This window comes from Xyrauchen texanus, chromosome 32 (genome assembly GCF_025860055.1).
Source record: "Xyrauchen texanus isolate HMW12.3.18 chromosome 32, RBS_HiC_50CHRs, whole genome shotgun sequence".
Taxonomy (NCBI): domain Eukaryota; kingdom Metazoa; phylum Chordata; class Actinopteri; order Cypriniformes; family Catostomidae; genus Xyrauchen; species Xyrauchen texanus.
The window spans coordinates 13,046,817-13,070,150 of NC_068307.1; the positions used below are offsets into that span (position 1 = coordinate 13,046,817).

The 23,334-nt window shown below is 38.1% G+C and overlaps 1 protein-coding gene across 1 annotated transcript; it reads left to right on the plus strand.

Annotated features, from left to right (window-relative positions):
- The first annotated feature begins 967 nt into the window (after positions 1–967).
- On the plus strand, positions 968–22,353 carry tmf1 (TATA element modulatory factor 1). The gene is made up of 17 exons (XM_052100962.1): positions 968–1,449; positions 1,966–3,290; positions 5,033–5,136; positions 5,537–5,663; positions 5,875–5,980; positions 6,125–6,267; positions 12,317–12,483; positions 12,631–12,787; positions 13,180–13,272; positions 13,787–13,943; positions 14,124–14,316; positions 16,921–16,990; positions 17,111–17,203; positions 17,445–17,567; positions 20,439–20,591; positions 21,291–21,416; positions 21,495–22,353. The coding sequence occupies exons 1-17, from the start codon at positions 1,314–1,316 to the stop codon at positions 21,633–21,635; spliced, it is 3,414 nt and encodes a 1,137-aa protein (XP_051956922.1). The 5' UTR covers positions 968–1,313; the 3' UTR covers positions 21,636–22,353.
- Positions 22,354–23,334: the final 981 nt, after the last annotated feature.

Sequence of the window (23,334 nt, forward strand, 5' to 3'; positions counted from 1 at the left end):
ACTGATATTCAATTGTAGAAAAAGTTATTAATTTATTTTAAAATTCAGTTGTGTCCCACATTTTCCATGCACTAAATCCCTATTAAAGGAATAGTACCTATATAGTACCTATAACTATAGTGCAGGTTATGAAAGCAAAAGGAATAGTTTTTTAAAGGAATAGTTCACCCCAAAATTACAATTCTCTCATTGATTAATCACACTCATGTCATCTCAGATATGTATGACTTTCTTCTGCAGAAAACACACACACACACACACGATGTGTAGAAGCATTTTTCAGCAAAAGTAATCCATTATTCTTGTTTAATCAGTCTTCTGAAGGAATCCAATTGGGTTTTCATGAGAAAATTTTAAATTTTCTTTTTCACTATCTTGACATCTGTCTCCTTGGCGATCATGATTTCAAGCTTGATTACACTTCCTAGCACCATCAAGCGCTCTGCTCCTGTGACAAGATCTTGGAAGTGTAATCATGCTTGATATCATGATTGTGTCTAGGTACTGCAGTGGCAAGATTTACAATGAAAAAAGGAGTTACATTTTGGTCTGCTCTCACCAAAAACCGATTGCATCGCTTCTGAAGATAGCCTTTTGTTCTGCTTTTATGTGCTATTTGGAGCTTAACATTTTTGTCACCATTCACTTGCAATGCATGGACCTACTGAACTAAGATATTCTTCTAAAAAAAATCGTTTGAGTTGTGCAGAAAGAGAGAAAGTCATACACTTCTGTCATGGCATTGGGGTGAATAAATAATAATTTTCATTTTCGGGAATGTTTTTATTCTTTTATTTAAAAAGCGGTATTTTGTTCAGTAACTCAAGTACTAAAATTTAAATATTGTATTATTACTTAAATTTAAATGTGTATTATATGACCAATTTCAGTATTAACTACTATTAAATTAGTTGCATTTATTAATATTTTATTACGTGGAAGTTGGTGACGTCGCCTTGACGTCACGTATAGGATATGTTGATGCTACGTGGATAGGAAACATTTCACGAGCAGGCAGAGATAATCTAAAAAAACAGTGTGTCCATCCTATAAGATGAGTAAAACAAAGATAAAATGTCAGCCGTCTGTTTATCGATATCATCGACTTTCATCTTAGCATGGGATTATGTAGACTGTCAGTTGTTTTGCGAACAGAATTAGCTGCTAAGCTAATGTGGACAGTGGCCTAATCAACAAACACCAACCTGGTTTGTGTGGAATAAACCTGTTATTACTTGGGACGCTTTTAATGAGGTTTTGTTTTGTGTAGACGTTCATTGCGTTGTCACATAACCAATCGAAAGTGGAACAATATGAGTTGGTTCAACGCGTCCCACCTGTCTACTTTTGCCAAACAAGCTTTGACAACTGCTCAGAAATCCATCGACAGAGTTCTGGACATCAAAGAAGAGGACCAGTGGGGTGAGACGACCGTACTGACCTTTGCTGGTAGGTTCAGTGCCAAAATCTTTCATTTAACGCTTAAGTATAGATCGTTGAAAACAAACAAATATGCAGAGATGGGCTGACGCAAGTGATTGACAGCATAGGACATAATGAACAGTAACATTGACACGGATTGTATGCCTGATAAATGACTTATTTGCATGCTTTACCCAAACTAATAATAAACAACAGTTTTAACATTCATAGCCAATTCATTTAAAATATATATACACACTGTGTTGCAAAACATTATCATTAAATGGCAACTTTGTTTCCGAGAAATTGAAACCGCCACCAAAGAATATGAGGAAAAAGAGTGTGTTTGAAAGGGAGATGTTTGTTAGGTATAGACATAAAGAGAAATGCGCTGTTGCTGTCCAAACTTGTGTATAGGTAGTGCATAAAGAGAATACCAAAATTGCTAAATGTGTTCTACCAATAAGAATACGTTAAAATTGTAGTTCTATGTGTGTATTTATTCAGTTACACACTGTTGGCATTTTTATAAAACATTTTCAGATGCACCAGGCAAGCCGGTATCAACAGGATGGGGAATGAACCAGTGGAACTCTCCCTCAGAGAAAAGCACTAAGACTCCCCCTCCATCATCTGAGGCTATTACTAAGCCTGTCACATGGACTGTGGTTGATGAATCAGAGGATTTCTTCAGTGCCTTTCTGCCTCATGGGGATATGCAAACTGCAAACAACACTAAGGTGGTGTCTGTGCCACCTGCCAAGTCTAACCGCATGCTACGGGAAAAAGCAGACAAGGAGAAGGAACTGGAAATCAAAAACAATGCCAGCGTTCATTCACAAGGTCAGGCAGTCCTCAATAGATGCAGCAGTCTGGAAAATGTTGAAATAAAGCCTGATGGGACTGAACTGTTGGAGCAAAAGCCATCCTCAGAAAATGTGCTGTCACAAATGGAAGCTGTTGTTTCGGCTCCAGTCATTGCACCAGAGCAAGTTGTCCAAACGGAGACCTGCGAGGACAGAACAGAATCTGATGGGGTGACTTTAGCTTCAGATGTCACACTTACAAATGTACCTTTATCATCCTCAGAGACTGAATCTTTCAGTGTCTTTGACAGCTCAGAACCCCCTTTGACCATTGAGACCAAGAATCCAGTCAAAACACTGTCTGTCCCTCCTAAAGAAATCCTGTTAGAATCCAAAGATACAAAGTCAGAGGACAGACAAAGTGACACCCCGTCTCCCCCAGTAAGTGCGTTCTCTTCTGGTACTTCCACTACCAGTGACATTGAGGTTTTGGACCATGAAAGTGTGCAAAGTGAGAGCTCTGCCAGCTCCAGACAGGAGACAGCGGACGCTAAAGCAGCGCTGCACCTGATGCAGGACTCCTTCCAGCTACTCTCTGCCTCAACATGTGGGGACTTCCCTCGTCTGGATGAATACCCCAAACTCACTGAAAGCTGCGGTTCCTCCTCAGACGCCTTTGAGCGTATTGACTCATATAGCGTGCAGTCATTGGACAGCCGCAGTGTCAGCGAAGTGAATTCTGATGATGAAATCCCGGGCAACCGCACTTTAGCCTCCATCACATCTGGACCCATGTCTGGTCCTGTTCAGTCAACCCCTCAGACCAAACAGGAGGAGGAAGAATCCATGCATGACCAATCACTGGATGATAACGAGATGGAGGAGAGCGGGCGCAGCGCAACGCCTGTGAACTGTGAGCAGACATATGAGCTGCAGGAAGGTGATCAGGAGCCTGAAACTGACCTCACACTGAGTAGCCAAAAATACAATGCAAATGAAACATCGCTGACTACTGAGCAGAAACAAGAAGCTTTGACGTGTCAGGTTTTGGAGCTCCAAAAGGTTGGATTTATTTGTAAATATTTTCAAGGGCCAATTATGTAAGGGATAATGTACAGTCAGTTGGTCAAATTAAACCAGACAGGGTGATAAGAACCCTGACACATAGTTGAGGAGTCTTGTATCACACTAAAAGTTGGTTATTTTGCAATGATGACCGGCTGACTATGCTTATAACATGCCTTACTACCACATAATTAAAGGAGTGTCTATTTGCACTAGGTGTAAATAGCACCTGCTACACAGTGTGGCTATTTGCACTCCAATAGTCTAGTAAAAACACAATATAAGAATGTTGTATACCAATAGCATTTTTTAAATAGTATTCGCCATTGTAGACTTCCACATAGTAAAGCTGCAGTTAATACATGACAAGCATTTGATTTTAGTTTTTTCTTTCAGATTTATTTTTGTATAATGTTTTTTGTCCCCTTTTCTCCCAATTTGGAATGCCCAATTCCCACTACTTAGTAGGTCCTCGTGGTGGTGGGGTTACTCACCTCAATCTGGGTGTCAGAGGACAAGTCTCATCACGTGGCTCGTTTTGCATGACACCACGGAGACTCCCAGCTTGTGGAGTCTGATGCTACTCTCCGTGATCCACGCACCGTGATCCACGCACCACCAATGTGGTTCTCGCCCCATTGAGAGCGAGAACCACAAATCGCGACCACGAGGAGGTTACCCCATGTGACTACTCTCCCTAGCAACCGGGCCAATTTGGTTGCTTAGGAGACCTGCTGGAGTCACTCAGCACACCCTGGATTCAAGCTCATGACTCCAGGGGTGGTAGTCAGTGTCAATACTCGCTGAGTTACCCAAGCCCCAATTTCTTTCAGCTTTCTAAAAATGTTATACAAACTGCGCCCACTATTGTCACTGCAGTGGTGCAGGGTGTAATGACGGTGTGACGGTTATATTTTTTGCAGACAACCCAGGTTCGATTCTGCCTTTTGTCCCACTTTTTCCAATCCTTTTTCCTGTCTCCACTACCAATATTTCCTTTAATACTGCTTATTATAATAAATCAAAATGAATATTGATTTCTTCACAGTGATTTAGTTATAGTGAAGGCCGGAGAGTTGAGAGAAGGGTTTCATCTGGGTGCATTTAACCATGGTTTTGCTATAGTAAAATATTTTAGTAACTATGTTTATCTAGCGGAAGCCATAGTTTTAATGCAATTGTATATAGTGTTAATATAACCATGTTTCATTTTTTGTTTTCTATGATTTACTACAAAATACCATGAGGATGCATACTATTTTACTTTAGTAAATCCATGGTTATTTTTTTTTAATAAGGGTTAGGTTAGAGTTAGGCAAGTTTAGGGATTGGGGTAGGGTGTCTGGGACTCTAAATAAACACAAACACATGGCAGTGATGCCCTTATATTGTATGTTAGTATTTAATTAGGGGGGTAAATAGTATCTATCACTATTTGCACTTAGTGCAAATAACCTCTCCCAATAAATAAATACATGAAATATTGATTTTAATTGAATTTATTTTATTAGGTTATGCAAGAAGAAAGAGACCACAGAGTGATATGAGAGACCAGCAACTAGAACAGCTTAATAGAAAATCGGTTGTCTGGGAAAATGTTTGACCAATCAGAATCAAGATTTCCAGAGAGTCATGTATTTAAATTATATTGTTGTTCTTAATCAATACATCGTGTTGCACTCTGGCTACATTGTTCCAAAAATTGTTTGTTGCTTGTTTCGTTTTTCTTGTCCCCCCAGATAATCGAGGAGCTCTCTAGTCGACTAGAGAAAAGAGAATCGCAGTTACTTGTGGTCAGTAAAGAAAAGGCCAGACTTGAGGAGGAGTGTGACAATCTCAAAGAGTAAGTTGAAGAACATATGTCACAGAAAACACTCTGCGGTAGTGTTTCTAGAATGATAATTGGCTGCAATAGCTAACTAGGGCATAGAAACAGACGAAGGCAGCAATAATATTTACCAAGCTCTAGAAAAACCGGACACTGTGTTCACATACTTTTGATAGACAAATAGATTAGTTAACAAAGAACCTGTCGCATTGGCATACAATGAAAAAACCTAGGGAAAGGGACATATTATTACAGATTATTTTGCCCCTGAACATGTTATATGCTGGTTGGCAAGAACACTGGTTATAAATGCATGCTTTGAGGGTGTGGAATTACATTCTATGAAGAACTCCTTGCACAGTATGTCGTTATAAGCTATTTTTGAATTACAGTTAAAAATGCATGTGTTTCACAGTGAGATGATCAGCTTGAAGGAAGAAAGCTTTGGTGTTGAGTCCTTAAAAGATGAGTTCACTCAGCGCATAGCTGAAGCAGAGAGGAAAGCTCAGCTTTCCTGCAAGGAAAGAGACATCGCTAAAAAGGTATCATATTTTGTTATTGTTGTTTTACAAGTTGACTTCTTAGATTGTTGTCAGTTATTTTGCCTCCTCTTACTTTTGAAGAAAGACCAAAGTTGTTACATCTAGTGCTATATAGTATGGCAGTTTTTTGTGAGATGTAATATATGATTGGTGTAGGTGTGCAAATCACAATTTTGATTCTATTAAAATGCATCATATGTCTTATCCACAGGAAATAAAAGGCCTCAGAGAAGAACTGGCAAGCAGATTAAATTCAAATGAGACATTGGAACTGATTAAAGAGAAAGAGGAACAGATTAGAGAGCTTCTTGAAGAAGGTAAGTGTTCTAGGTAGCTTTGTTCATGGGACCTGAACAATCTGACATTCATTAACAGTATCATAAAACATTTACTGTGTGATCCTGGAAAGATCTGGGTCTTTGTAAAAGGGTGTGTCTGTTAACTTTTTCTGGATTGATTAGGTGAAAAACTTTCCAAGCAACAGTTACAGCACTCCAACATCATAAAGAAACTACGTGTGAAAGAGAAAGAGAGTGATGCACAGATTACCAAACACACCAAGAAACTTAAGGAGCAGGAAGAAGAGCTGAAACATTTTCAGCAGGTGAGGGATACATAACTCAAGGAAATATTTTGGGTTTAATAAAAGTTAAGCTCAATTTACAGCATTTGAAGCATAATGTCGATTACCACAAATAACTCATCCCTACTTATCTTTAAAAAAGCAAAAATCGAGGTAACAGTGATGCACTTACAATGGAAGAAAATGGGGCCAATCTGTGAGTGTTAAAATACTTATTGTTTCAAAAGTATGTGTGTTAACATGATTTTAGTGTGATGAAATAACTTTTCTGTGTAAAGTTATATCCAATTTTATAACTTGCCAACATGGCTGCGTAAGCCCTAAAATGACTGTAAAATGATGATTTAAACAACTTTACAGCTCAAATAATACACAAGTTTTAACAAAAGATAAAGAAAATAAAGTTGTTTTATAAAATTATAAGCTTCATATTTCTGCTTTTAAACCCTCCAAAATTGTCCCCATTTACATCCATTGTAAGTGCCTCACTGCAACCTGATTTTTTTTCTTTCAATTAACATTTATGTTGGTTCATAAACATATAACAAAATAAAAAACACAACATATATACACTGAAGCAACAGTTAACGTTTAACCCACCCTAACCCCGACGAACACCCCTGTGGTCACAAATAGATACACAAAAAAAAACAACAACAAAAAAACAAAACAAATATAATAATCATATATAATTAAAACTAAATATCTCTCTCCACAGCCCCTCCCCTAGAGTCACCCCAAAACACTAAGTAATTGCCCCACTTCCTGGTAAACAAATTCTGAACCTCCAGCCTTCTGCTTGATATCTCTTTGTAAGGGGGCTCTACCTATTGGTCCAATGGCGGCATCCAATAGCGTGGCTGAAGGTCTTCTGCTTGTTCTGTCTTATCGTGCGCATAAAATTATACATTGATTATTTGATTCATGAAGTTCCATGTTTTATTAATCTTATAATTTATTGTTTTCGTTACCTCGTTGATGTATCTATGCTCAATCTGAATTTAAGTTTTGTATCTTATTATTTTTATTAATTCTCTCTTTAAGACTGTATTTGTTATTTCAATGTTATTTGGGTCCTGTACCGGCCAAACGCAGGTCCTTTAACTACAAAACTCATCAGTTTCAAATATTAGTACGTTTTAAGACTAAGTCCCTACAGATTCTCGGTTTGATCTGTTTAGTAAGTTCTATTATAGGTTCTCGACTCATCGGTTAGTCCCAGTCAATTACAGTAAGTTCTGTTTTACAGATTCTTGGTCCTAATCTTAGTTTTCCCATTGAATTCTATTTGGCTAAGTCCTTACAGGTTCTCGTATCGCCGTTTAGCCTTTTACTTAACTAATGGGTTACTTCTGAAGTAGCTTAGTTAAGCCAACTCTGACCATAGATTTGTATTTAATAAGAAATATACTAGAAAACTTCAGTCTTCCAGAATGAATCAAAAACTATTTATTTGACCAGGTAATAGTAATTCATTCAAACAAGCCAATTAAAATAATAAATCAAACTCAAAGCTACCAATGAACCAAACATAATAATATTATTGAAGTTGATTAACTTTCAAACTTTTACCAAACATAAGAAATTCAAATTGCAATTACCTGGTATAGAAAAACTACATACATTTACTGTGTGGGATCATCTGACACACACATCAACTGTGTGTGTCAGATGATCACTCGAGATTTGACTTGAACTGAATGACTCGACAATGACTTGAATAAATAATGTTATTTATTATTATTATTTTCAATAACGTATTACAAACAGTAATAAAATGCATAAAAAAAAAATATTGCGACATCATTTAATTCACTTGCGAAAATGTAAGCTCGCCAGCACCACTGATCTGCATCTGTGCAGTTAACGCTGCGTTCACAGTGCACCAAAATGACAGATGAATGTCGAATTCCCAAAATAATCTCCTTTGGATATATTTCGAATTGGACAGTGTGAATAATTTTTTTTTAAATATGCAACGCAAAAATATCTGATACAAACACCACAACCTCGAATTTCATCAGACATTTCAAAAACCACAAGGAAAGGTAAGTAAATAATTTCAATATTCAGAAAGATTAATATGTAAAATTACTGTTCTAATGTTTGAGGGTTGCCAGTAAATTAAAATGATTCATGATTAATCTCATGTTTGAAATGACCCGACATTGCCTCTAAATGTGCGTGTGCCTTTTACAATATACCATAAATATTTGTTGGCAATATAAATACATAACAGGCAGATTTGCAGTCACAACACTTTATTTAAAATGTGACAGAAGTAGTATAAAATAAACAGAATGACTTGTGACGAAATCCAAGTTCTCTCATAATGATTATGTCTTCTGAAGACTTTAACTAAAGCCTTGAATGCAATACTTTTATGACTATTTTATATAAATGTATTTCTGAAGGGAACTGATTGCCATCAGAAAAGTTTCGATGGCATTTTCTTTTCATCTTACCTCCATATAATGCCTAATAAAGAATAGTTTATAAGGGCAGGGCTGCTTTGTATACAGGTGTATTCTAAAAATCGAAACAATTCGGATAATAATGTATCTAGAAGTATTCACAGTATTTTTAAGTGCCCACGATAAAAATACTGTGCATGTTCATTAACACAATTTACTAATATATATGTAGATATGTATATAAGTTCATCTTTACAGAGCAAAAATAAATGTATTTCAAAAATTAACCATATTTATTTTAATATTGTGGCTTGACTCGATTGAATTGAAACTCATCAGGACTTGATTTGCTTGATTTGTCTGCACTGCACTTGAGACTTGATGGTTAAGATTTGAGACTTGCTTGTGACTTGAACATGTATGACTTGCTCCCACCCCTGCTATCAAATTGCTTGAAATAAGAGAGGGTGACATCTACAGGGAGAAAGTGTAACCGGTAATTACATTTTGGAATACAATTAATTTAAAAACATTAACCTTCCCAATCATAGATAAATGTAATAAAGCTCACCTGCCCACATTGCTCAAATTTTTATCTCTACTAAATCAGACAAATTTGCTGAGAATAAAATGACCAAATACTTAATGCCCTGTTTGGGCCTCTGGAAGGTGCCCAGCTGAAAAGCCTTTACTGGGCAGTACGCTGTCAGGGCCAAAGCTTCGGATTTAGACCGAAGCTTCGCATTTGACTCTGTATTCCGAGAACTTAGAAAAGGAAATAATTATTCTATGGAGGCAAGGCATAGATCTAATGGTGTCGGAGACGAATAATAAAAATATCATCTGCATAAAGCAAAAGCTTATGCACTACACCTCCCCCACCACCCCTGGAAAAATCACCTTCCCTTCTTATTGTGGCAGTTAATGGTTCCAGGGCAAGACAGAGCAATAATAGGGAAAGAGGGCAACCTTTGACGGTTGCCCCTATCCAGAGTAAAATAATCTGAAATGAATCCATTTGTTTATACTGCTGCTACTGGGTGTCTATAAAGTAACTTAATCCATCCAATAAAAATATTCCCCAACCCGTATATTTCCAAACTCTTAAAAGATAATCCCATTCTACCATATGGATTTGTATTATGACAATAAAATTAATTTTAGATGATAATCAAGTTCAGTTGGCCGTTAAAAGTTGTGGAATAAATATGCATGACATAATGCAGTTGTGATGCTTTAGATGATTGTTCAAAATAGCCTATTGAATATCAGTGTGACAGGGCGGAGGGCAGGGCCGGATGGTGATTCTGGTCCCTTATCAGGCTAATTAAGCCTCCGAGAGGGATAAGTGTATTTTTTAGGCATGACGTCATCACTCACACCATTTTTATCGATAAAAGGCCATTTGAATGGAAACAGGCAGAAGACTACAAATTTTGCACAATTTATTTTACGCATTTTCACTTTGTCGATAGCAAAATAGCGCAAAAAGTGGATGGAAACTAGGCTAATGTTGCTCTAGGGGGCTTACACACTTTTGCTTCACTATGATCAAGGACTGAGTCCCATCAAAAGATTAAAGTCTCCTCCCAATATTATATCATGAGGGGTGCCAGCAGCTTGTAACATCCCTTCAAGATCTATAAAAAAAGCGTTAGGTGCATAAATATTAGCCTTTGCCCCTGAATTTCTGCTAAAACAAAAATGACTTCATAATTTATCTGTAATCTGTTTGAGACATTTGAATTGTAGATGCTTACTTATCAATGTAATTACTCCCCTGCTCTTACTTGAGCCAGCATTAAAGAAAACCTGTCCCAAAATTTTCAGCTTCCTGCTGGGAAATATACGTTTCTTGAAGAAACACTATATCATATTTCTTACGTTTAAGAAAATAAATAACCTACCTTTTTATGTGGTGGCCCAACCCATTAACATTCCACATGGAGAGAGACAATCCACTCATATTAACATTTTACATATTAGAAAAAATAGATTGTGTGTCAAAAACTAAATTATAAAGACCGCATTCAAACATTAGAGCAACAAACAAACCCCGAACTTCCCCCAGAACAAAAAAAAAACAGAAAAAAGAAATACATGCGCATCAACACCGCACATGACAGCGGCAACCGGCGTCCATCCCTCCAAACTCAAACAGTCCATGTGCGCCTACAAGAGCCCCCGTGATTTCTCAAGTCCCGTGTTTCTATACAAATTTTGTAAAACAGAATTACACAACAGCAAATAATCATTAAAACAATCTCCAGCCAATATGAGACATGAGTGTAGATTCATCCACATAACTCTCCCAAAGGTGTGTTTGTCCCATTCGGCTGTTACTTGAGTGTAACACATGCCATAATCACTCTATAATGATTTGCAAGAAATATTCCACAAAACAAAGTCCATCCAATAGGAGGCATAAGCACAAAGAATGTGCAGATACATCCACAGTCTGTCCCGAAGGAGTGTTATTCCACAAAACAAACTCCAGCTGCTAGGCGGAACCAACACAAAAAGAAACAAAGAAGGCGTCTAGTTTCCTTGGACAGTCAAGTGAATCTTCAGTGAGTCAGGTCCACTCGGCTGCATCAAGAGTGTCACACAATTACGTTCTCATTCCATTGACTTGATGAATGACATCGCTTGCTGTGGGCATGTAAATATTTTGTGGCCATTCCTGGTATCTATTCTCAGTTTGGCCGGGAACATCAGTGCAAAAGCGATGTTCCGTTGATGTAAAAGTTTCTTGCATTCCTTGAAACGACCACGTTTCTCTCTTGTTGAGAGAAGTCTTGGAACAAGAAAATGCTGTGGTTCTCCCAAGAAAGATTTTCTTTACTCCTCCTCGTTTAACGCCAGATCTTTATAGGATGATCTCAGAAATTTGGGCAGAATTGATCAGGGCCTGTCTCCCTCCATGGATCAAGCCAGAACTCTGTGACCTCGCTCGATTTCCAACTTATGTCCTGTTATGGTGAGCAGACTCGGGAAGAGCTTGTCTAGGAATTTCACCGTATCTCTGCCTTCTTCGTACTCAGGAATTCCAACAATTCGGATGTTGTTTTGCTGGTTACAATTCTCAAGGTCTTCCAACTTTTTCCAAACTTGCTCCAAGTCTGTCTTGGTCACTAATGGGTTAGCAGCTAATTCCCTCTACGATAACTCCATCGATCTGTTTCTCGACCCCCCCCTCCCCCCAATCTTATAACCAACTCAGAGAATTTTGTCTCCAGTCTGCGGCCCTGTCAGGGGTATCAGCTTGAGTATGTAAGTGTCTTTTAATGTCTCCAGAGCCCGAGGATTTTTAATTCTTATTCTATAATGTATAGAACAGTTATGGAACAGGGTGTATCGAATCTTACCGGTTTATAACACAAAAAGTATTCAAAACTAGCAAAGTGTTTAGAGCTCACCGTTCATACATCACAAGAAAATGAGGGAGGAGTCTAAATAAATATTTGTGGTAATCAACATTATGCCTCAAATGCTGTGTTGAACCTGGAATATTCATTCAACCACCAATCCAAAACTGTTTCATTTATAAAAGAAATGAGGATACGGTTGTAATTTTTTGGTATTATGACTTTGGTTGATATCAAATGTTAGTAGAATGAGAAGAGAATGCTGAGGTTTGAATGTTGTGATTGTAGGTTTTGGATGGTATGGAGGAAGTAGAAAAGCAGCACAGAGAAAACATTAAGAAGCTGAATGCTGTGGTGGAGCGACAGGAGAAGGAGTTGAGCAGACTGCAGACCTCCAGCGAGGAGCTCCAGGAGAAGAACAGGAGTTTGCAAGCAGCCCTGGACAGCTCCTACAAGTAAATAAAGACTATTATGCCATATACATTTAGACTTTCACAGAAGTGGACACTTACTATGTCACATTGTGTTAGAGTACTTATTACTGCAGTTTGCCTTTGAATATTTTCTGTCTTTCCCTCATTGGTTGGTATTTCATTGTCTAGGGAGTTGGCAGAACTGCACAAGGCAAACGCCACCAAGGATAGTGAGGCCCAGGAGCTGGTGCTGAGCAGAGAGGTGCAAGCAAAAGAGGAGCTCGGCCTGGCATTGGAAAAAGCCCAAGAAGATTCCCGCCTCCAACAAGAGGCTCTGGGTGATCAGGTAATTTCATTCTATATAAATTAATTTCAGTTTTTATTTGGAATAGTTTAATTTACTAGAGAAATGTACTCTTCTGTTTTATTTATTTTTTATAATTTTTGGTATTATGACTTCTTTAATTATTTTATTTCCACCCATTTGTCTTGTACTTTGAACTACTAATATGAAAGCTGCTCTATAGATAGTTTAATATTAATAGTTTGTTCTTCTTTATTTTATTTTTTTACTGGATTGTGTTTGCATGTTACATCAGTATTGTTTGAGTGAAGTTTGTCAGTTCCTTATCTTGCCTTATGCCTTATGTAGTTGCTGATTAATAGGGTCCATAAATGCTAGCCTTTATGTCTATGATTTACTGTGTATTGATTTTACTGTTTAATTGTTGTGTTCAGGTAGCGAATCTGAGGCTAGCTCTACAGAGGGCAGAGCAGCAGCAGGCCAAGAAAGAAGATTATCTGAGGGAGGAGATCAGTGAGCTTCAGCAGGTAACTTGCATCAAAAAATCATTACTTACTGCTCCACCGTTATAGGAAATATTGCAAGCCAATTATAATGGAGTGCATAGACTGTTAAATCCCTGCGGAGTCTTAATGCCTTAAATTCAGTTTTCCAAAATGTAAGGTCATAAAAAGTCTTAAATATCTTAAATGATACAACAAAAGTCTTAATTTATATTTAGAGGTCTTAAATTTGGGGGTGGAAAGACAGGAATCATGATATGACCTAATGTGATTATCAAACTTCAAAAGAATACGATTAAATTAAATAAATGCGTGCGCTGTACAAATTATTTCCCTTATCTGTTTGAATGAGCAGCTGGACACATTGAAGTGCGTACATTTTAAAATAAGAGTTCCTGGTGTATTTCAAAGACTGTTTACATTTTTCTGTTATGTTGATGCATTGTGAGTGTTTCGTAATATTTATTGGTGATGGTGCTGATGGTCTGTTTGTTTATGTACTGTATATGTGTTTATACTTGGCCTTGGTTTTCAACAGAGGTTACAAGAAGCAGAGACCAGAAATCAGGAGTTAGGCCAAAGTGTTACCTCAGCAACACGCCCCCTCCTTCGGCAAATTGAGAACCTTCAGGCCACGTTGGGAGCCCAGACAACTTCATGGGAAAAATTGGAGAAGAACATCTCTGATCGCTTAGGTAAGACTAATTGTCTGTTTTTGCAGTTTCTTATTCTTTCATGGTTGGGTGTCAGTGGCTCATCTCACTTCTTTAAATCTGATCTCCAAACAATACACTACATATGACATCACCAGAGGTGATATTTGTAAGCTTTGATGGAAGAATGTTTTTCATGCTGTTGTTATACTCTCTTTTCAGCTGATGCTCAAGCCCAGCTTGCTGTTTCCGTGGAGAAAGAGCGGTCCGCAACAGAGGAGCTGCATGCTATCCGAGCACAGATAGCATCTTTAGAATCCCAGACTTCTCTATTGAGGCAGGATAAGGGACGTCTGCAGGGACAGCTGGATGCAGAGAGGATGCGACTGGAAAAACTGGAGGATGACTTTAGCAGGTAGGAAGAAGGTCTTCAGCACTGGAAAAGCAATTTGCATTGTAAAGCAATATTTAAAGGGGTCATGACATAAGGAATACAATGTTCCTTGATCTTTTGACATGTAAGTGTTAATTGTAAAAACATACTGTAAGTTTCAGAACTCAGAACCTCAATACAAAAAGAGCATATTTACTATTGAAGTCAGAAGTTTACATACACCTTAGCCAAATACATTTAAACTCAGTTTTTCACAATTCCTGACATTTAATTGTAGAAAACATTCCCTGTCTTAGGTCAGTTAGGATCACTACTTTATTTTAAGAATGTGAAATATCAGAATAATAGTAGAGATAATTATTTATTTCAGCGTTTCTTTCATCACATCCCAGTGGGTCAGAAGTTTACATACACTTAGTTAGTATTTGGTAGAATTGCCTTTAAATTGTTTACTTTGGTCAAACATTTTGGGTGTCCTTCCACAAGCTTCTCACAATAAGTTACTGGAATTTTAGCCCATTCCTCCAGATGGAACTGGAGTCAGTTTTTTAGGTCTCCTTGCTCGCATTCGCTTTTTCAGTTCTGCTCACAAATTTTCTATCGAATTGAGGTCAGGGCATTGTGGTGGCCACTCCAATACCTTGACTTTTTGTCCTTAAACCTTTTTGACACAATTTTGGAGATATGTTTAGGGTCATTGTCCATTTGCGACCGAGCTTTAACTTCCAAGCTGATGTCTTGAGATGTTGCTTCAATATATGCACATAAGTTTCCTTCCTCATGATGCCATCTATTTTGTGACGTGCACCAGTCCCTCCTGCAGCAAAGCACCCCTACAACATGATGCTGCCACCCCGAAACTTCACGGTTGGGATGTGAGCTTGGGCTTGCAAGCCTCACCCTTTTTCCTCCAAACATAACAGTGGTCATTATGGCCATTTTGTTTCATTAGACCAGAGGAAATTTCTCCAAAAAGTAAGATCTTTGTCCCCATGTGCACTTGCAAACTTTAGCCTGACTTTTTTATGGAGGATTTGGAGCAGTAGCTTCTTCCTTGCTGAGCAGCCTTTCAGCTTATGTCAATATAGGACTTGTTTTATTGTGGATATAGATACTTGTCTACCTGTTTCCTCCAGCATCTTCACAAGGTCCTTTGCTGTTGTTTTGGGATTGATTTGCACTTTTTGTACCAAACTACTTTCATCTTTAGGAGACCGAATACGTCTCCTTCCTGAGCGATATGATGGTTGCATGGTCCCATGGTGTTTATACTTGCATACTATTGTTTATACAGATAAATGTAGTGCCTTCAGGTGTTTGGAAATTGCACCCAAGTATTAACCAGACTTGTGGAGGTCCACAATTGTCTTGGCTTATTTCTTTTGATTTTCCCATGATGTCAAGCAAAGAGGCATTGAAGTTGAATGTAGGCCTTAAAATACATCCATTTGACAGAATGTTCTGGAATTTTCCAAGCTGCTTAAAGGCACAGTTAACTTAGTGTATGTAAATGACCCACTGGAATTGTGATATAGTCAATTCAAAGAGAAACAATATGTCTGTAAACATTTGTTGGAAAAATTACTTGTGTCATGTTCAAAGTAGATGTCCTAAATTACTTGCCAAATCTGTAGTTTGCTCATTTGAAATCTGTGGAGTGGTTAAAAAATTTGTTCTAATGACTTCAACCGAAGTGTATGTAAACCTCTTCAACTGTAAACCAGGCTGAAAAAGCAGCTTTTTGGATTTTCCTTATTGTGTTAAAGAGATGAATATACAAGTGCCTCTACAGCAAGACCTACTTTTACATCACTGCACCTTTGGGCTGCCCACTGGCACTCATTCAGAAAGGTAAAGAGGAGAGAACAAATGTGCCTAATAATCCTGCACACCAGAGGGACAGATTTTTGTCCCGGACTACTTTTCAAATGTTTTTCTATACAAACATGCAACAGACGAACCGCTTTTGAAAGGCACGATACCAAGTTATAACTCTTAAAAGTAGACCTCCATCCTGTGTCTTTCTGTTTTGAGTATAAATACATTCTGGATTCGCTTTTGCACCCATCTGTGCTAAGTTGAATAGTTTTTCTATGTAAACATGCACTAGATGAACGTCTTTGACCGTTTTGATGTGTTCCGGCATCTGTTTTTCAAAGGAACTGTTGTTGAAATAATGGGGCAGTTAAAACAAAAACGTGAGTAAACGTATTCATTAATATTTCAAATATCATGACTGTTTGATATTTACGGTTTATTGTGCTGCTGTGCTTGAGTGAATAGTTTACATTCATTTTACAAAAAAAAAAAAAGAGTATGCCATGATCCCTTTAATATTACTTTCTTTGCCTGGGGAAAAAACATTTATTTGATTGCAAGACTGGTACAAAAAAAATACTTTTTGATTTTGTGGCTATGGCAAGAGTAATTAGTTTGAGATGGAGAAACAAAGAACAGAAACAGACTTTTCATGGAAACGGAGTTTTGGAAGCTTATATTGTTGAATAATATGTCTGTTTATGGTACTGTCAAGATACATTTGTGTGTTTGTTTGAATCTATGTTCTGTATGTTTTAGTTACTGTGTTTACTTTTACTGTACTCTCACTTATTTCTGGATGTGTAGGGAGCGTGTGGAGCTAGATAATCTTAAAGGGGAGCACAGTCGATTGCTGGAAGTGACCAAGAAGGAAAAGGTACTTTCTGACCCTATTTTCACCAGATATTAAGATGCTTTTCATGAGGTCCAATCACAAGTGGTCACACACACAAAAACACTCTTGTTCTTAATGTCTGCATTATTTGGTCCTCTTTAGTTGCTTCTCACCAACCAACTGGAAATGGAGAAAATGAAGGTGGAGCAGGAGAAGAAGAAATGCTACCTTGCACAAGAGGCCCTTAAAGAAAAGGTTTGTCCTGTGATTTGTGTGGAAAGACTGTTATCCTTTTCCTCTAAAATGAAATCAATTGTTGTATATTATTAATAACTGACTATTAAATATGTTTGCATGTATTAAGAGTAGACATTACGTACATTTATAAATTGCAGTGTAAAATCAACAGTCTTGATCTGAGATGAACTGAATCCCAGACTATTTATTATAAGGAACCAAGCTGACATGAGGCATCTCTGTGTTTTTATATCAACAGGAGAGGAAGTGTTTGAGTCTGTCTGTGAGTGATGCTCAAACGTCCTCCACTCCCACACTGTCCCGCTCCAGTTCCATTAGTGGGACTGAGCACACCGGCCTGCCTTCTGCACTTTTCTCACAGGTGCACTCATCTCACACCCCCATCCACTCAGCTTATTTATAGTGAAGTCTCGCAGTTAGTCTTTTCTCCTCCCAAATATTTCATGAGTGATCACCTCACCTGTGCTTTATGGTCATGTATGATCAAGGCATTCTCTTACAAAAAAAACAACAAGATTTGTATTTATTAATTTGGCAGATGCTTTTATACAGAGTGACATTGCATTTATGTTTCGTTCACATATACAGTATCTCACAAAAGTGAGTACACCCCTCACATTTTTGTAAATATTTGATTATATCTTTTCATGTGACAACACTGAAGAAATGACACTTTGCTACAATGTAAAGTAGTGAGTGTACAGCTTGTATAACAGTGTAAATTTGCTGTCCCCTCAAAATAACTCAACACACAGCCATTAATGTCTAAACCGCTGTCAACAAAAGTGAGTACACCCCTAAGTGAAAATGTCCATATTGGGCCCAAAGTGTCAATTTTTGTGTGGCCACCATTATTTTCCAGCACTGCTTTAACCCTCTTGGGCATGGAGTTCACCAGAGCTTCACAGGTTGCCACTGGAGCTGGTGGATGTTACAGACCATGTGCTCCTTCACCTCCTGTTTGAGGATGCCCCACAGATGCTCAATAGGGTTTAGGTCTGGAGACATGCTTGGCCAGTCCATCACCTTCACCCTCAGCTTCTTTAGCAAGGCAGTGGTCGTCTTTGAGGTGTGTTTGGGGTCGTTATCATGCTGGAATACTGCCCTGCGGCCCAGTCTCCGATGGAAGGGGATCATGCTCTCCTTCAGTATGTCACAGTACATGTTGGCATTCATGGTTCCCTCAATGAACTGTAGCTCCCCAGTGCCGGCAGCACTCATGCAGCCCCAGACCATGACACTCCCACCACCATGCTTGACTGTAGGCAAGACACACTTGCCTTTGTACTCATCACCTGGTTGCCGCCACACACGCTTGACACCATCTGAACCAAATACGTTTATCTTGGTCTCATCAGACCACAGGACATGGTTCCAGTAATCCATGTCCTTAGTCTGCTTATCTTGAGCAAACTGTTTCCGGGCTTTCTTGTGCATCATCTTTAGAAGAGGCTTCCTTCTGGGACGACAGCCATGCAGACCAATTTGATGCAGCGTGTGGCGTATGGTCTGAGCACTGACAGGCTGACCCCCCCACCCCTTCAACCTCTGCAGCAATGCTGGCAGCACTCATACGTCTATTTCCCAAAGACATCCTCTGGATATGATGCTGAGCATATGCATTCAACTTTTTTCGACCATTGCGAGGCTTGTTCTGAGTGGAACCTGTCCTGTTAAACCGCTGTATGGTCCTGGCCACCGTGCTGCAGCTCAGTGTCAGGGTCTTGGCAATCTTCTTATAGCCTAGGCCATCTTTATGTAGAGCAACAGTTCTTTTTTCAGATCCTCAGAGAGTTATTTGCCATGAGGTGCCATGTTGCAGTGACCAGTATGAGGGAGTGTGAGAGTGATGACACCAAATTTAACACACCTGCTCCCCATTCACACCTGAGACCTTGTAACACTAACGAGTCATATGACACCGGGGAGAGAAAATGGCTAATTGGGTCCAATTTGCACATTTTCACTTAGGGGTGTACTCACTTATGTTGCCAGCGGTTTAGACATTAATGGCTGTGTGTTCAGTTATTTTGAGGGGACAGCAATTTTACACTGTTATACAAGCTGTACACTCACTACTTTACATTGTAGTAAAGTGTCATTTCTTCAGTGTTGTCACATGAAAAGATATAATCAAATATTTACAAAAAGGTGTGTACTCACTTTTGTGAGATACTGTATACATATATATACACAGTTAAAGTCAGAAGTTTACATACACTTAGGATGAAGTTATTAAAACAATTTTTTTTTTCAACAGATTTAATATGAGCAAACAATAATTTTGGCAAGTTGTTTAGGACATCTACTTTGTGCAAGACACAAGTAATTTTCAGCACCACAGATTCTTTCACTTTTACTTGACTGTATCACAATTCTAATGGGTCAGAAGTTTACATACACCAAGTTAACTATGCCATTAAGCAGCTTGGATAGTTACAGAAAATGATGACAAGCCTTTAGACAGTTAGCCAATAAGCTTCTGATAGGAGGTGTAATGAATTGGAGGTGTCCCTGTGGATATATTTTAAGACCTACCTTCAAACTCAGTGCATCTTTGTTTGACATCATGGGAAAATCAAAAGAAATCAGCTAAGACCTCAGAAAAAAAATGGTGGACCTCTACAAGTCTCCACAAGTTCAAAATGCACATTATTGTCATCTTAACTCCATGTTAAACCTTTGAAAGCAAAGATTTTCAGCTTTTGGATGAACTAATTTATTCTCAATGAGAAATTGCACAGAGATAACAACCTGAAACATAACAAAATGTATATTAAAATGAAGCTAAATACCCCACAGATGTGTTTAATTTGAAAGTTATTCAAAATAATTGTTTTTCTACTTTTGAGGAAATGCGGTGCCAGTGTCAATGTTTATCAGCGTGCTGATGCGCGAAAAATTTACAGATTTTTTAAAGCTGCATATCAAACGAAACTAGAGACTACGCTTTACAACGAAATAGGTTTCAATGAAAAAATTTAAAGATTTTTCTTACCAGAGGAACTTTAGTTGGTGCTGCATCTGTAGGAGCGCTTCAAGGAAATCGACGGAATGCTGTTGTCACGTGACTTGGTGTGGCAGAAGTTAACACTTTAATTGACAGTCTAGAGTCTTGTGAACCGTATTCAGTTAAATTATGCATTGAGTATAGCAAAGAAAAAATACTATGTCCACGCGTGTGGACGCAGGGTCACACAAGGTTAAAGTTGACTGCATTATTTTTCCGCAGGAGGATTCTCTTGACCTTTCTTTCAGCAATATGACTATGTCCATCAGTGGGACTAACCTGTATGAGGCAGCTCGGCTGGGTGGTGGATCAAGTATTATTGAGAGCCTGCAGTCTCAGCTCAAACTCAGAGAGGGTGAGATAGCCCAGCTGCAGGTACTTCTGGCTGTTCCCTTTTTGTAGTTTGTTCTAATTGTATTATGACATCCTTTATGCTTACAACCAATTTTGGGAGATTCTGAATTTACCTTAGTGTGCTGATTCAGTAATTTACCTTGGTGTTTACAAAATAAATGTTTATGAATGCTTTAATATATCTATCTTTCGGGGGGCCTGGGTACCTCAGTGAGTATTGGCGCTGATTACCACCCCTGGAGTCATGCTGAGGGATTCCAGCCAATTGTCCTAATTAACCAAATTGTCACGGTTGCTAGGGAGGGTAGAGTCACATAGCATAACCTCCTCGTGGTCGCTATAATGTGGTTCTCGCTCTCGGTGGGGCACATGGTGAGTTGTGTGTGGATGCGTGGTGATGTAGCATGCGTGGAGGATTCACGCTATTCTCCACGGGAACACGCTCAACAAGCAATGTGAGAAGATGCGAGGATTGACTGTCTCACACGCGAAGGCAACTGAGATTCATCCTCCGCCACCTGGATTGAGGCGAGTCACTATGCCACCACGAGGATTTAGAGCGCATTGGCAATTTGGCATTCCAAATTGGGGAGAAAAGGGGAGAAAATCAAAAAATAAAGATAAATAAAAATATATATTTATCTATATATATCTTTCAAGTAACTTAATATTGTATATAGTAAGTTACTCTCTCTTCCTTTTGTAATCCTCAATGCTCAGTTGGAGATTGCTAGTCTAGAGAGAAGCCGCACTGTGATGGCAGAAGAGCTAGTGCGACTGACCAATCAGAATGATGAGATGGAGAGTAAAGTGAAGGAAATTCCTAGATTCAAAGTGCAACTGAAGGTAAGTATAAAGGATTTAAAGGTTAAGGACTTCCGTCCTGCTAGTTTAACACTGATTAAATGTGTGTGCACATTACAGGATTTAGAGCAGAGACACAACACGATCCTGCAGATGTATGGAGAGAAGGCAGAAGAAGCAGAAGAGCTGCGTCTGGATCTACAGGATGTGAAGAACATGTACAAAACACAAATTGATGAACTTTTAAAAAATCAAAAATAAACTCTTCAAACAGTCTCAAACATGATTACTGTAAACAGAGCTTTACAGTAGGAGTTGCTGTGCTTGCACAATTGCACATTGCAGCATTTGCGATTTAAAAACAAACAAAAAAATTTTTTTTTTTTTGCTGTGAACGGTTTCAACAAATTTCAATTGTTTTTAAACATTATAGGTATTTAAGAAATGGTTCCTTTCACAGTTGTGGCATTTTACATTTCTTCTTATCATCCTCTAGTGTGGCGTTGATCATCTCTTTACATTGTGTAAACAATTAAACGTGCTTTCCAGATTACACCAGGGCACCACACATCCTGAAGTTTCATCTCATTTCTCCCACAACCCTAAGTTAGTAGACTTTAAATTATTAGTTAAGATTTGCACATATTTATCTCTAATCCTCATGCTGATTGAGTTGTGAAAGAAAGATGCTTGAGTGAGGGAAATGTTTCACTCTCATATTCTATGAGATATTATGATCTTTGTAAATGTCAAACTATGAATTTGTAATGTCATTACAGTCCAGACTTTAAGATATCATCAGAATATCTACAGATTTATGTGTAAATAAAGTGAGATATACTGTATGTATTTGTGCAGGCACATGCATGAATCTCTGTTTAAATGTTTTCTTTTGTATATTAATGTTATGAGCCAGATTTCATGAACCTTTACTACTTTGTGTAGAAGCAGTGTAAAATTAGGAGCTATTGATCCCTCTTGAGGTTTATAATAGTAACACATGCCGGCTGATAATTTCCGGTAGTATGACGACTGCATCCCTCAATGCACCCGCTGCCTTGCTTTAGTTTCTCCAAGAAGGAAAGAAAGACTAAATTTACTTAAAAAAAAATAATAATAAAAAAATAATATATATATATATATATATATATATATATATATATACACACACACACATGTATGTATATATATATATATATATATATATATATATATATATATACACACACACATGTAAATATATACATGTATATATACACACACATGTAAATATATACATGTATATGTGTACATGTATGTGTGTCTATATATATATATATATATATGTGTGTGTGTGTGTGTGTGTGTGTGTATATATATACAGTGAGGAAAATAAGTATTTGAACACCCTGCTATTTTGCAAGTTCTCCCACTTAGAAAACATGGAGGGGTCTAAAATTGTCATCGTAGGTGCATGTCCACTGTGAGAGACATAATCTAAAAAAAATCCAGAAATCACAATGTATGATTTTTTAACTATTTATTTGTATGATATAGCTGCAAATAAGTATTTGAACACCTGTCTATCAGCTAGAATTCTGACCCTCAAAGACCTGTTAGTCTGCCTTTAAAATGTCCACCTCCACTCCATTTATTATCCTAAATTAGATGCACCTATTTGAGGTCATTAGGTGCATAAAGACACCTGTCCACCCCATACAATCAGTAAGAATCCAACTACTAACATGACCAAGACCAAAGAGCTGTCCAAAGACACTAGAGACAAAATTGTACACCTCCACAAGGCTGGAAAGGGCTACGGGGAAATTGCCAAGCAGCTTGGTGAAAAAAGGTCCACTGTTGGAGCAATCATTAGAAAATGGAAGAAGCTAAACATGACTGTCAATCTCCCTCGGACTGGGGCTCCATGCAAGATCTCACCTCGTGGGGTCTCAATGATCCTAAGAAAGGTGAGAAATCA

Coding starts and splice junctions, on each gene's coding strand:
- tmf1 (XM_052100962.1), top strand. CDS start 1,314: ATGAGTTGGTTCAACGCGTCCCACCTGTCTACTTTTGCCAAACAAGCT. Junction 14,317..16,920: donor CTGGAGGATGACTTTAGCAG/GTAGGAAGAAGG, acceptor CTGGATGTGTAG/GGAGCGTGTGGAGCTAGATA. Junction 16,991..17,110: donor AAGTGACCAAGAAGGAAAAG/GTACTTTCTGAC, acceptor GGTCCTCTTTAG/TTGCTTCTCACCAACCAACT.